This window comes from Canis lupus, chromosome 10 (genome assembly GCF_011100685.1).
Source record: "Canis lupus familiaris isolate Mischka breed German Shepherd chromosome 10, alternate assembly UU_Cfam_GSD_1.0, whole genome shotgun sequence".
Taxonomy (NCBI): domain Eukaryota; kingdom Metazoa; phylum Chordata; class Mammalia; order Carnivora; family Canidae; genus Canis; species Canis lupus.
Genome location: NC_049231.1, coordinates 17,527,135 through 17,540,310, shown reverse-complemented (window position 1 = coordinate 17,540,310; position 13,176 = coordinate 17,527,135). Strand labels below are relative to the sequence as shown.

Here is a 13,176-nt window from a genome sequence, read left to right as displayed (position 1 = left end):
GAAACCTCAGGGTCCCGATCTAGAAACTTGAGAACTGTCTAGTACCTGCCTTCAGGCTACCCTGAGCTCACCCAGTGGGCTGCACTCAGGCTGAGTCCAGGCAACAGCGGCTGATACTGGAGAAGTACTTGCTACTATTCGTTGGGCAGAGGGCCCTACCCCACCTTGGCTGGTATCACAACACATTCCCCATTTCATCCCGGGCAAGTGACTTGTCTTCACCCTAGGTTAGAATTTGGCATGCCAAATCTGCATCTTCTAGGAGCACCAGCTTTCGTGGAGTTCTTTTCTGTCTCACACACAGGCTTGTGGGTGCTCAGTAGGTGACTCTTTGCTGCCCAGTAAATGCAGTAGGGAGGAGACCCTGAATGAATGAACCCAGCACAAGGTCTGTGTCCAGTGGTGGGGGTCTTTGGAAAGCAGACCTACACATGATAGCAATGCTCATGACCTCAGCCACCTTCCTGGGATGCTTCTAGGTGCACAGCCCTGTGCTGTAAGCTTTAAATGGCTCCAGCTCTGGCAGTCCCACAATGGGGGCCAGCATTTCTCCTGAGATTAGGAAATGGACATGCTAAAAGGTCAAGGAATGTCAGATGGTAACTGCTAATGCTAGAGCTCAAGCTTCAGCGTTTACTTGAGAGCCAGCCCTTTGCTGTGCTGGGGGTGCAGGAGCTGTCATGCAGGACGAGGGGCCTGAGCAGACCGCCTTGGTGGCTAAAGGAGGGGTGGCTGGGAACAGGCAATCTGTATTGTAGTGAGTCCGTAAAAATGTGACCAAGCACAGGGTGAAGCCAGGTGTAGATTCCCAAGGCCCTTTACCGGAGACCCGTGTGTATGTCAGCACTGGGGCCATCCATCCACTCTCCTCAGATGGCGCTAACACTGCAGCCTAACCGCACACACCAACTGCACAGGTATCCACATTGTGTCCACAGGGCCACTAGGGAGGACTTGCCAGGTTCTAGCCAGGCAGCAGGACAGCGCGAGCCCTGAGCATCCCAGCCCTGCTGTTGCACAGGCTCTAACTCTTGCACACTGAGGCAGGCAGAGTGTGTCATGTTTTAAGTCTGTCTTGCTCATGAGAAAATTGAGTTTCAGAGGGGCCCGGGGCTTGGCCCAGAGGCAGTGGGACTGAAACATGTATTAGGTGCTTAGTCTACAAGAACAATTTTAGTTCTTCCTCTTTCCTCCACACCCAGCCACTAAGCTGGCGGCAGTGACAAGCAGTGTCTCCCAGTCAGTCCACTTGGGTTTCTGGGATGGAGCCTCTCAGGGCTTGTCTTTTCACAAAGTACCTCCTCCCCTGGGCACCAGCTCTCTTTCTGCCAGATGCATGGCTCAGCTGGCCACAGTCCTGCTGTCCCTTTGAGCACAGCCAGTGCATCACTCCCACTCTGGGAGAGCGTCCCCCTAATTTCTGACCGCCTCCCTTCCTGCTCTCTCTGGTTGCCACTGGTGCACACCTGCTGGTTCCACTGTTGTGATGTGGCCCTGCTCGGTCTTGGATGGAAGCCCTGCACCAGCCACCTACCTCTTCTCTGCAGTTCTGTCTTCACGACTGGGGGGTCCTTCTTTGGGCCCTCAGTGCAGTGGGGCTTGGGCAGCTCTTGGCCCTAACCTGGGCTGTCGGAGTTTCCGTCCTCTCGGTTGTTGGTGGAGCCCTCCTCTGCCTTACATCTGAACTAATACCTCTCCCCAGGTCTTCCCAAGAACCCTCCCAAGCCAGCAGGGGCCCCCGGGGTGCAGAGCCTGGGTATCTAGGGAGGAGCCCAGACTGGGGGGCTCTGCTCAGATTCCCTATTCTGGGCTCCCCGTGTACCCTTTTGCTTCAATCCCAGCCTCTGCACCCTGCGGGACCCTGTCGTCCCAGTCTGGTTAGCGCTTCCCGCCAGGTTCTCAGGGGGTGTCTTTGTGGCTCTTGCTGCCTGGGACGCTCCTCTGCAGGACGGGCCGCAGGTCTCACTGGATCCCCTCTGTCCGCAGGGGAGGATGAAAAGCTGGCGTCCCTCCTGGAGGGGCGCTTCCCGAGGAGCACGTCCATGCAAGATTCCATGCGCGAGGGCCGAGGCATCCCGCCACCCCCCCAGACTGCGCCGCCACCCCCACCAGCCCCCTACTACTTCGACTCGGGGCCGCCCCCCGCCTTCTCGCCTCCGCCGCCCCCGGGCCGCGCCTACGACACTGTGCGCTCCAGCTTTAAGCCCGGCCTGGAGGCGCGCCTGGGCGCGGGGGCCACAGGCCTGTATGAGGCCGGGGCGCCCCTGGGGCCGCTGCCCTACCCCGAGCGGCAGAAGCGCGCGCGCTCCATGATCATCCTGCAGGACTCGGCGCCCGAAGTGGGCGACGTCCCGCGGCCACCTCCGGCTGTCACCCCGCCTGAGCGGCCTAAGCGGAGGCCACGGCCGCCAGGCCCCGACAGCCCGTACGCCAACCTGGGTGCCTTCAGCGCCAGCATCTTCGCACCCTCCAAGCCCCAGCGCCGCAAGAGCCCCCTGGTGAAGCAGCTGCAGGTGGAGGACGCCCAGGAGCGTGCCGCCCTGGCCGTCGGCAGCCCTGGCCCGGGTGGTGGCAGCTTTGCCCGCGAGCCCTCCCCGACGCACCGCGGCCCTCGGCCCGGCGGGCTCGACTACGGCCCCGCTGACAGCCCTGGCCTGGCTTTCGGCGGCCCGGGGCCGGCCAAGGACCGGCGGCTGGAGGAGCGGCGCCGCTCCACCGTGTTCCTGTCGGTGGGAGCCATCGAGGGCAGCCCCCCCAGCGCCGAGCTGCCCTCCCTGCAGCCCTCCCGCTCCATCGACGAGCGCCTTCTGGGCGCCGGCGCCGCCCCCACCACCGGCCGCGACCTGCTCCTGCCCTCCCCCGTCTCTGCTCTGAAGCCATTGGTGAGCGGCCCGAGCCTTGGGCCTTCAGGCTCCACCTTCATCCACCCGCTCACCGGCAAGCCCCTGGACCCCAGCTCGCCCCTGGCCCTGGCCCTGGCCGCGCGGGAGCGGGCTCTGGCCTCCCAGGCGCCCTCCCGGTCCCCCACGCCTGTGCACAGCCCCGACGCTGACCGTCCCGGGCCTCTATTTGTGGATGTGCAGGCCCGCGACTCCGAGCGAGGGGCCCTGGCCTCCCCAGCCTTCTCCCCAAGAAGTCCAGCCTGGGTCCCTGTGCCTGCTCGCAGGGAGCCGGAGAAAGCACCCCGGGAGGAGCGGAAGTCGCCGGAGGACAAGAAGTCCATGATCCTCAGCGTCCTGGACACGTCTCTGCAGCGGCCGGCTGGTCTCATCGTCGTGCATGCCACCAGCAACGGGCAGGAGCCCAGCGGGCTGGGGGCTGAAGAGGAGCGGCCGAGCACCCCGGAGCTGGCCCCCGCCCCTCCACAGTCGGCAGTGGCGGCGGAGCCCCTGGCTAGCCCCCGGGCGCAGCCCCCCGGCAGCGCCCCGCCGACAGACCCCGGGCCCGGCCAGGGCAGCTCGGAGGAGGAGCCAGAGCTGGTGTTTGCCGTGAACTTGCCGCCCGCCCAGCTGTCCTCCAGTGATGAGGAGACCAGGGAGGAGCTGGCCCGCATTGGGCTGGTGCCGCCTCCTGAAGAGTTTGCCAACGGGGTCCTGCTGGCCACCCCCCTTCCTGGCCCAGGTCCCTCGCCCACCACGGTGCCAGGCCCGGCCTCAGGGAAGCCGAGCAGCGAGCCCCCGCCTGCGCCTGAGTCTGCAGCTGACTCAGGGGTGGAGGAGGCCGACACGCGCAGCTCCAGCGACCCCCACCTGGAGACCACAAGCACGATCTCCACGGTGTCCAGCATGTCCACGCTGAGCTCAGAGAGTGGGGAACTCACTGACACCCACACCTCCTTCGCCGATGGACACACTTTTCTACTCGAGAAGCCACCAGTGCCTCCCAAGCCCAAGCTCAAGTCCCCGCTGGGGAAGGGGCCGGTGACCTTCAGGGACCCGCTGCTGAAGCAGTCCTCGGACAGCGAGCTCATGGCCCAGCAGCACCACGCCGCCTCTGCTGGGTTGGCCTCTGCTGCTGGACCTGCTCGCCCTCGCTACCTCTTCCAGAGAAGGTCCAAGCTGTGGGGGGACCCCGTGGAGAGCCGGGGGCTCCCTGGGCCCGAAGATGACAAACCAACTGTGATCAGTGAGCTCAGCTCCCGCCTGCAGCAGCTGAACAAAGACACACGCTCCTTGGGGGAAGAGCCGGTCGGTGGCCTGGGCGGCCTGCTGGACCCTGCCAAGAAGTCGCCCATCGCGGCAGCTCGGTGAGCAGGGCAGTGTGGGGAGGGTCCTGTCCCATGTCCACGGCCCCTCTGTGTTCTTCCTTCCGTGCGTCCACGGCCTCCTCCATTCCCCTCCGTGGTCCCTTCTGTCCCATCCCCTACCCATCTGTGGCACTCCTCCCTGTCCACTTCTGTCCTTGACTCGCCCTTGCTTTGTCAGGGATCTGAAATATCAGGGCTGGTGTTCTTTCCGTCCCTGTTGGTGCTGGGACTGGGAGTTGGGTACCCATGGGGGACAGACCCAGGCAGGGCCCGAGCACCTCCCCGGCCCTCCCGGAGACTCCCCGCCTCGGGTTCACGCGGGCTCCTATTCTTTTGCTCCTGACCGAAGCTGCCTCTACTAGTCAGGGTCCTTCTGTGGTCCGTTCTGGAGTTTCCACCCGCTCCCCCTACCCCCGGTGGCCACGTGGCTGGTGCCCCCATTCCTGTAGCTGCCTCCTGCCTTGCTTCCTTTCGAGGCTTAGAGTGCGCGGACTCCTTTTCCTTTGGGGTTCCCCCACCAGCTTCCTGTTTCCTGTCTCTCCACTCTGCCTCAGTGTCCCTTAAGCACAGATTCAGGTGTACGATTTTCACAGCACATTCAGAAGTCACTCTTTGGTGGAAGTCACACCACCTCCGCACCCTCCATCTGCCCTCTTGCTTTCTCTGTACCTTCTCTGTCTTCTCTTCCCACCTCCTACCCGGGGTGGGGACTTGAAAGGGGAGGGACTGAGCAAGGGGCTGGGGTGCTGCTCCCATAATGCTACCAGAGCCCCTGGGCTGATCCCTCAGGTATCTCCTTGAGGACCCCCCCTTCCCAAGGCTCTGTTCCTGAAGGGGATCCCCCTTGGGCCTGTGGGCTCCATGGACACTGCTGGGAGAGCTGGTTCCTGCCCCCGGTGCTGGTCTAAGGCACAGCTGGTCCTCCCGGGCCAGCCCTTGGCCCTCTTCCCTCTTCTGGCTTTGTGAGGCATGGGTGGGGTGCTACTGCCTGGCTCCTCCTTCTGGCTCCCTGAATACCAGCCTCCAGGGCCCTTTCCCATTGGTGTTGGAAGAAGGCCTTGGAAGGCAGCGTTCACAGAGCAGTGAGGGATTCGGGGCTTACTCACAAGGGTTTGTCTCATTTACCTTCTTCTAGTTAAGGATTCAAAAGATAAGTTGGGGCTTGGGAAGCTCATGGTGCCTCTCCTAAGTGGTCCAGGAATGTTGTTCTTCAGCTTTAGTCATCTCAGGGGCTTGGTCTGGGGCCCTCTCCCCCTTTCCGCTCTTCCAACTCCCAGCTAAATAGAAAGCCCTCTTTCCGGCAGGGTGATGTTGAAAGTGCCCTGAAAGTGTCCTGACAGTGGCCAAGGGTGTCCATATGGGACGAGTAGCCTGGATCCTGGGCCTCTGCAGGACCTGACCCCTGAGGGTGAGGGGGTCCCCGATCCACCCTCGACCAGCCCCCATCTTCATCTCTGCCTCTCCTCCCTTGCCAGCCTGTCCATTCCCCTGTGTCCCTTGGTACCAATGAAAATTAAAGCCATTTAAAGTGGGCAGCACAGTGCCTGGTGCCATGTAGGCCCTCAATAAACATTTGCTGAACACATGAAAGAACTGAGCTAAATGCGAGCTGTCTTTTGTGATTTGAAATCTAGGGAGGTGGCTTAGGACACATACCACTGAAGGGCAGATGCAGGACTCTGATTTACTGGTTGTCAAACCCCATGATCAGGTGATCAGGCTCAGGTGAGCCTGGGTCTGGTCATTTGCCTGTTGGCTCCCATGGGGCGGCTGGGCAGCCTCAGCATCTCTCCTCTGTCAGGGAAACGATCTCTTGTTCCATGGCTCTGGGTTGTGCCAGGACGCTGTTTGTTTTCTTTTTTGGACACGGGATGGGGAAGGGCAGTTGCAAACCTTCCGTCCCATCTATTCCATAGGTCCTTTGGAAAGTGAGCCTCCTTCCCCGGTTCTTGCCAGACTGCAGCTCTGGCTTCATGTGGGTCCCCTGCTTTCCTCTGAATGAATCACTGGGGTCAGCGGGATGTAAGGCTGCCGCTGGCCAGGCCCGAATCGTTTCTCTCCTAGAAGCCAGGGCATGCGGTGCTGAGAGTGAGGGAGTGTGGTTCTCAAGAGGACAATCAGGTCCTGGTAGCAGGGTCCCAGAAGCCAGGTAACCTGAAACGACAGAGGTTCCCTGTGACGTGGCCCTTGCCATCTCCAGCAGCTTCATTCCCTGGTATCAGCTTAGGGTCAGAGGGCGCTGGATTTCAACTTTCAGCTGTTGCATCTGAGCTCTGTAGTCTTGGACAAGCCCCTTGACTCCTGTGAACGGCAGTCCCTCCCCTGTGACATGAGGGTGATACAGCATCACTTTGAAGCTCTGAGCTCAGGGCTCCCGCATGGTGGTTTCTCACTTGGTGCACACTCGACCAGGCCCTTTGTGGTTCTGGGGGCGCCAGCATGGCGCAGTAGGTTGGGTGTCCAACTCTTGACTTGTCTCAGGTCATGATCTCAGGGTCCTGGGATCGAGCCCCACGTCGGGCTCCGTGCTCAGTGGGGTGTTTGCTTCTCCCTCTCCCTCTGCCCTTCCCCCACTCTCTCTCTCTAAAATAAAGAAATAAAATTGTTTCAAAAAGAGTGCCAGATACTGCACTAGAAAACATCAGATCCTATTATTTCACCTCTATAACCCTTCTGTTAGATGGGCTGTAGTATAATTTCCATTTTCCAGACAATGAAACTAAGGTTCTAAAGAGGTCTCTTGGAACCAGTAAGTGGTGGCGTCCAGCCGACCTCCGCAGCCTCTGTCATTAAGCCCCTTCTGGTGACAGACACTGGTTTCTGTGCAGTAACCCATCGCGCAGACATGCGCACCTGTTCATTCGTTACACTGCCACCTGTATGTGTCAGTTGTGTGAAGGACACACGGCGTGTCCTTGATATTCTGCAATCACTCATCCACGCAGTTCGACCTCGTCAGTGTAGCCTCCCCATCCCCCTGCCCTCCACATGCCCTCCTGCTCCCGGTCACGCATCCTGTCTCCGCGGTGTTCCCCCTCTTGCCCTCAGACCTGGGTGAAACCACAGTCCTCTGGAGTGCCCCCCCTCCACTTCTGGCTGTAGGCAGGGGCCGAGCAGGGGACGTGGCGACATGTTGAGTCGGCCTTCGCGTGGCTGCTGGGTGGCTCCTGCTCCGCCGCTGGCTGTGGGCTGCAGTCCTCTCTCAGGGACGGGCTGCCCATGATACCGTGTCATGGAGAAATGCTCCTGGTGTGGGAAGTCCCAACGTCTGGGTGGGGCTGCTTCCTTCCCAGGATCAGTCCTGGCAGAGGCCCCTGGAGGGCCACACCTCTGAGCCTCGTCCCCTGGTCCCTGGGTTCCCTGGGTTTCACCTCCCGGACCTGTCCCTTTCCTCATCCAATGGATGTCACGGGAGGGGCAGCGCCCCTTCCTGCTCACCTACCTCCCCGCTGACCGCCCTGATGCCCCGTAGCCACAAGACGCCCCATAGCCTAAGACCTTCTCGGGCAACCTAAGCTGCCCTGTATGCCACAGATCTGAAGTAACTTGAAGTGATCGGCTCATCTGTCCTGGGGCCATCTTTCTGGGTGGAAGGGCTAGGACCTCTGGCTTTCTGGACCATTGGTTGCAGACTATGCACCCACTCTGCGCTTCCAGCTTCGGGTCTAGCTCTGGTGTAGACAGAACAGCCGTCTTCTCAGAGCCCCACCGAGGTCTTTGAGGGCCACGTCTGCACTCAGCTCCATTTGTCTTCCATGCTCCACAGTTGGATTGGAATCCTGCGTGTGATCTGAGCCCCGCAGGGACAGAGTTCTGCTGTGGCTCTCAGTTTTACAGCTGTCTGACCCTCACATCAGGTTTTACAGAAGACGTTCATGGAGAAATGGCTTTGGAAATACAAAGTGAAGGGGGTGTCTGTCCTGCACACCCCACCCCTCTGAGGTGCTCTGTGCCATGGCCTCACACCCGTCAGTAGTAGGTCACCGCTTAGTGTCTTGCAGGAGACACACGCCCCTCTGATGGGGTAGGGACCCTGCTCTGCTGACATGTTTGGCAGGGATTTGGATGCAACCCTGTGTGACTGCAGGTGTTTCAAGGGCAGCTGGGCTTCCTCCGGGACCTGGGCTGACACCTGTTGTGTGATGGCCAGTGCAATGTTGCATGAAACTGGGTCGCGTGCTTCGGGAGCCCCGAACTCTGCTGGGAGAGCAGGAAGGGCTCACAGATGAGGTGATGTGTTGAGGTTGGAGCTATGAGCGGATGTGGGCAGTGGGAAGGCAAGAGGCTGGAGACGCCGTGGCCACAGAGTGTGCTTTGAAGCTTACGGGTCTGTATCTAGTTCTGTGCTGCTGTTGAGGGTTCTTTCCCCGACTGGGGCTCCCAGACTGCAGAAGCTCCCGGGCCTAGACCTGCCCTGCAGGAGTGCTGTGGCGGAAGGCCTGAGGCAGAGGCAAGGACCAGAGCTTGGGCTTTGTCTTTTCTGTTGGTACCAATGGTCCAATAGGCAGCCAAGCCTGGGAGAGACACATCAAGTTATTTTTGTGTGATGACATTTTTTCCAGTGTAAGTTGTGCTCCTGGTTTTGTGCTAGGTCCTAGGAGTCCAGGAGGACAGTTAGCTAATGAGGAGAGAGAGCCTGAGTGAGCATGAAATGTCTGGACCTTGAGGTGGCTGGGGGAATGAGGATGAGGACCTGGGTTAATGCTAGGAGCCCTCCAGGTGAAAAGAAGGAGCTGATGGTGGCTCCCAGGTCCCTGGTGTGGGGAGGATGTCTGGCAGCCTCTGTAGAGGTCTGGAGCTCAGGGGAGCTTAGCTGGGCTTTACACGTAGCATTTTTGCACACCTCACCATAGCCAAGGGGTGGGAGTGGACCATACAGCCCAGGAGAAAGTGGGAACTGAAAGGAGAACCCATGAAGCCCAGCTAGGAAGGAAGGGGTAGAGGAAGGGGTCAGCAAGGGGTCCTGCTACTGCCTTGGTAACTGCTGGGTATGTGGGGGGTGGGGACCAGGCCAGCCTCAGTGGCTGAAGAGTTACGAGGTAGTGAGGCAGTACCACAGTCAGATGTTGGTGGAGGAGACGTCCGGGGGATGAAGCCTCGCTGAGCCATCCGGAGGAGATGCTGCCGGCATTCAGGGGTGAGGTACTGTTGGTTAGAGGGTGGATAGCCCAGAAGCCCCCTCTGGGAGGCCAGCGGGTGCTGGGACGTGATCATGCCATGGTTGGGTCCTGGCTCGGGAGGTGGTCAGACAGCCGAGAGAGGCGATGGACAGTGATGGGTGTGCAGAGGAACATGGAAACTTGGCTGTGGATACTGCTGGGATTCCTGCCCAGGGGGCGATGTGATAGTTCCCTGTCCCCGCAAGAGGAAGGAGAGGAGGAGCAGGCACCTGGGCCGTGGGGAACCCTCAGCCACTCCCTCGGGAGCGCAGACTTCCTTAGGCTCTTCTAGGCCTCCTGGCCTGTCCAGCATCCCTGGGCATCCTTAGGACAGGCTCTCTCTCCCCACTCCCAGCCAAGTGGAACATGGCACTTCAGGCCCTCATGGCACCCCTGGCACCCCTGGCACCAGCCGTATCCTCGGGCAGGGGCCCATCTCCTTGCACCCAGCACCCATCTCCTCAGGGGGCTCTTCCTCGGTGCTACTAGAGCCAGCTTACTTCTCTGCCAGACGAGGAGGCTCCAGCATCGGCCATAAAGGTTCTGGAGGCCACACCCTGCTCTGGGCTCAGAGCACCCACCCTGTTCTCTCTGCCTTCGCAGCTTGGCTGTGGTCCTGCCAACTTGTCAGTATGCTTCGGTCACACCCGAGCCTCTAGGCACGCCCACATGGGTCCACTGAAACGTAACCTCTGGGGTAGGCTGGGGAGGGTTCCCTCCTGAGATGCAGGTCCTCAGGCTGGGGTCGCTGTGTGGGGGCTGTAGGGGGCCTCTCCCGGCCATCGTCCTCTCAGCATCTTATGCAGCGCTGCCTCCCCCTCCCCCACAACCCTGGGCACCCACCCACCCCCTGCAACATCCCCTTGGGTGGCCTCCTCCTCTCCCTTCACTGCTGCCCTGCCTTGCCCCAAAGCCCAGGTGGTGCCAGGGAGGCCAGGTGTGGTGGGAACAGAGAGGGGTCTTCTGGTTGGTGCCCATTCCTGAGCCCACCTCAGGTGTCTCCTGGGGGCAGGTGGGGGGAAGGCTTGATCTAGTCTCCTCAAGAGGCTCCGCTGTGGGCCTGAGCCATTGGGAGAGGCAGCAGGGGCAGAGGCTGAGGAGAGGAGCCAGTGGAAGGTGGGGGAAGCTGGGAACCGGAGCGCAGGTTGAGTGGGAGAGGTTGCACTTGCACAGGTGGGACATGGAAAGATGAAGCCACATCAAGAGGAGGAAGGATGCCGAGGGTGCCCCATGCGCTGTGGCATTGGCCCCGGCCAGGGTCGCATGGAGGTGGGCAGGGGTACCCAGAGGAGTGTGCTTAGCCTAACTTAGGCAGGGGCGGTGGGGGGAGGTGGGCTGGCCACTGGAGAGAGGCTGCTCAGACCTCAGAGAGTGTCCCCAAGTGCCAAGGGGCTGCTGAGCACCTGCCACACAGCGTCCCAAGAAAAGCTGGTGGATGGGCACTACTCTTGCCTGGCTTCTCAAACCAGAAAAGCCCCACAGGCAGACCAGGAGCCCACCCAGATGGGCCTGGGTTGGGGCTGCAGCCCCCTCCCCCAGCAGCCCCAGGTGTGCTCCCTCCCACTGCAGCGAGTTCCTCCCCCGCAGGTGTCTGGCCAGGGAGATGTGTCCTTGGCTGCCACACCATAGCTCGAGTGGGGCCACGTGCCTGCTGTTGGGCCTGGGCTGCTAACACTCTTTCTCATTGCTCTCTCCCGCCCATCTGCATGTGGCTGCTCTGTCTAGCTGCGCGGTGGTCCTGAGCGCCGGCTGTGTAAGTGAGCATGCCCATCCCATGCCTCTCGCTGTCCATGCGCTGCGCCCGGCCACCCTGGTTGCTGCTCTGCTTGGCTTCGTGGGGCTTCCCACCGACAGCCCCCTGAGGCTTCCCCTGGGCATCACCGGGGCTAGGAACGGAGAGGAGGGGGTGGGATAAGGGGGTGGGCTTTCTCCGGAGGTCCTCTCAGGTGGGCCTCCCAGCATGGCCGTGCTGGAGAGAGAGGGCTGCAGGTCTGGGGTCCTGTCAGGTGATGTTGGGCAGCGAGGTACCATTTGTGTGTGTGTGTGTCTGTGCGCGCACATCTTTGCTGCTGCGTCTGTCGCGAGCAGGCCACCACCATTCCTGCCCGCTGCTGCATGCCTGTGCCACGTGTGGGTGCTGCTGCTGAGCCTGCTGCCCTGTGCCGGGGGGCCGTGCCACGGGCGTGGCGCTGCCTCGTACCCGGCCTGCACGTGCCGCTGCTCTGCGTGGGCACGAATGCTGCCTGCTGTCTGTCTCTGACTCATGGACTTGGTCAGTCTGTGCAGCCACCAGCTTTTGTCATGACTCAGCCATCCCCGAAGCCCGCCCAGGCTTCTCTGGGTTTCCTCAGGAGAGCAGAGCTGCGTGTAGGAGTGGTGAGGGGTGCTGCCAGAGGCTCCCCGCCCAGGGCCTGGGTGCACCGCAGCGCCTAGAGCCAGGGCCGAGGGTCAGGGGTGGGGCAGCAGCCCTTTGGCGGCAGAGGCCAGGCCACATTTCCTCCGGTGGGCAGCTCTTGGGGGCCCCCTGGCCTGAAGGGGGCCACGCCACTGGGTTTAGTCTTCACAGCACCCTCCGTTGAGCCCGGGGCCCCCTCTCCCCGTGCAGGGCCCTGGCCTGACCCTGGGGGCCCAACGCAGCGGCGCCCCTCGCCCATCCCTCGCCCCTCGCCGGAGCCCTGGGAGCCCACTGCCTTCCTGTGGCCCCAAGGCTGCGCCCCCTCCGCCCCGCCTGCCCCCGCGTCTCCGGGCGCCCCTCACCTGGCCTTGACCCCCTCTCCCTCCGCAGGCTCTTCAGCAGCCTCGGTGAGCTGAGCACCATCTCAGCGCAGCGCAGCCCCGGGGGCCCGGGCGGCGGGGCCTCGTTCCCGGTGCGGCCCGGCGGCCGCTACCCCGTGGCAAGGCGCGCCCCGAGCCCGGTGAAGCCCGCGTCGCTGGAGCGGGTGGAGGGGCTGGGGGCGGGCGCGGGGGGCGCGGGGCGGCCCTTCGGCCTCACGCCCCCCACCATCCTCAAGTCGTCCAGCCTCTCCATCCCGCATGAGCCCAAGGAGGTGCGCTTCGTGGTGCGCAGCGTGAGCGCGCGCAGCCGCTCGCCCTCGCCGTCGCCGCTGCCCTCGCCCGCGCCCGGCCCCGGCCCCGGGGCGCCCGGCCCGCGCCGGCCCTTCCAGCAGAAGCCGCTGCAGCTCTGGAGCAAGTTCGACGTGGGCGACTGGCTGGAGAGCATCCACCTGGGCGAGCACCGCGACCGCTTCGAGGACCACGAAATCGAGGGCGCGCACCTGCCGGCGCTCACCAAGGACGACTTCGTGGAGCTGGGCGTCACGCGCGTGGGCCACCGCATGAACATCGAGCGCGCGCTCAGGCAGCTGGACGGCAGCTGACGCCCCCCCCCCGCCCCCCCGCCCCCGCGCCCCGGCCGCGCCCTGCCGGCAGGGCCCCCTCCTGCCCCCGCCTCCGCCCCCGCCCCCGGGCCGCGGGCTCGGCCCGCCCCCCCCACGGCGCCCGGGCCAGGAATGTTGCATGAATCGTCCTGTTTGCTGTTGCTCGGAGACTTGCCCTGTACATTGCTTAGTGCCCTCCCCGGCCGGCGAGTCCCACCCAGCACACGGTCAGGAAGGGCGAGGGGCCGGCGGCTGGGGCGGGAGAGGGCCGGGGTGGGTGCTCCGGCCTGACCACCTCCGCACAGCGCCTGGCGGCTGCTCTCCCACGGCGGGGGGGACCCAGTCCAGCATGCGAGGTCAGGACACACCTTGGTGACTCGGGGGGAGGGGGGAG

The 13,176-nt window shown here is 62.7% G+C and overlaps 1 protein-coding gene across 6 annotated transcripts in view; it reads left to right on the top strand.

The window, feature by feature from the left end:
• The window catches only part of SHANK3 (SH3 and multiple ankyrin repeat domains 3), a 47,110-nt gene extending 34,314 nt beyond the window's left edge, over positions 1-12,796 (top strand). Inside the window, exons 21-23 of one of the 6 annotated variants that reach the window (XM_038550076.1) lie at positions 1,987-4,246; positions 11,131-11,158; positions 12,191-12,311. In XM_038550076.1, coding sequence (XP_038406004.1) covers positions 1,987-4,246; positions 11,131-11,158; positions 12,191-12,211 — 2,309 coding nt within the window. In that variant the 3' untranslated portion in view covers positions 12,212-12,311. The other 5 variants (XM_038550070.1, XM_038550075.1, XM_038550071.1 and 2 more) reach the window with 5 other exon arrangements.
• Positions 12,797-13,176: the final 380 nt, after the last annotated feature.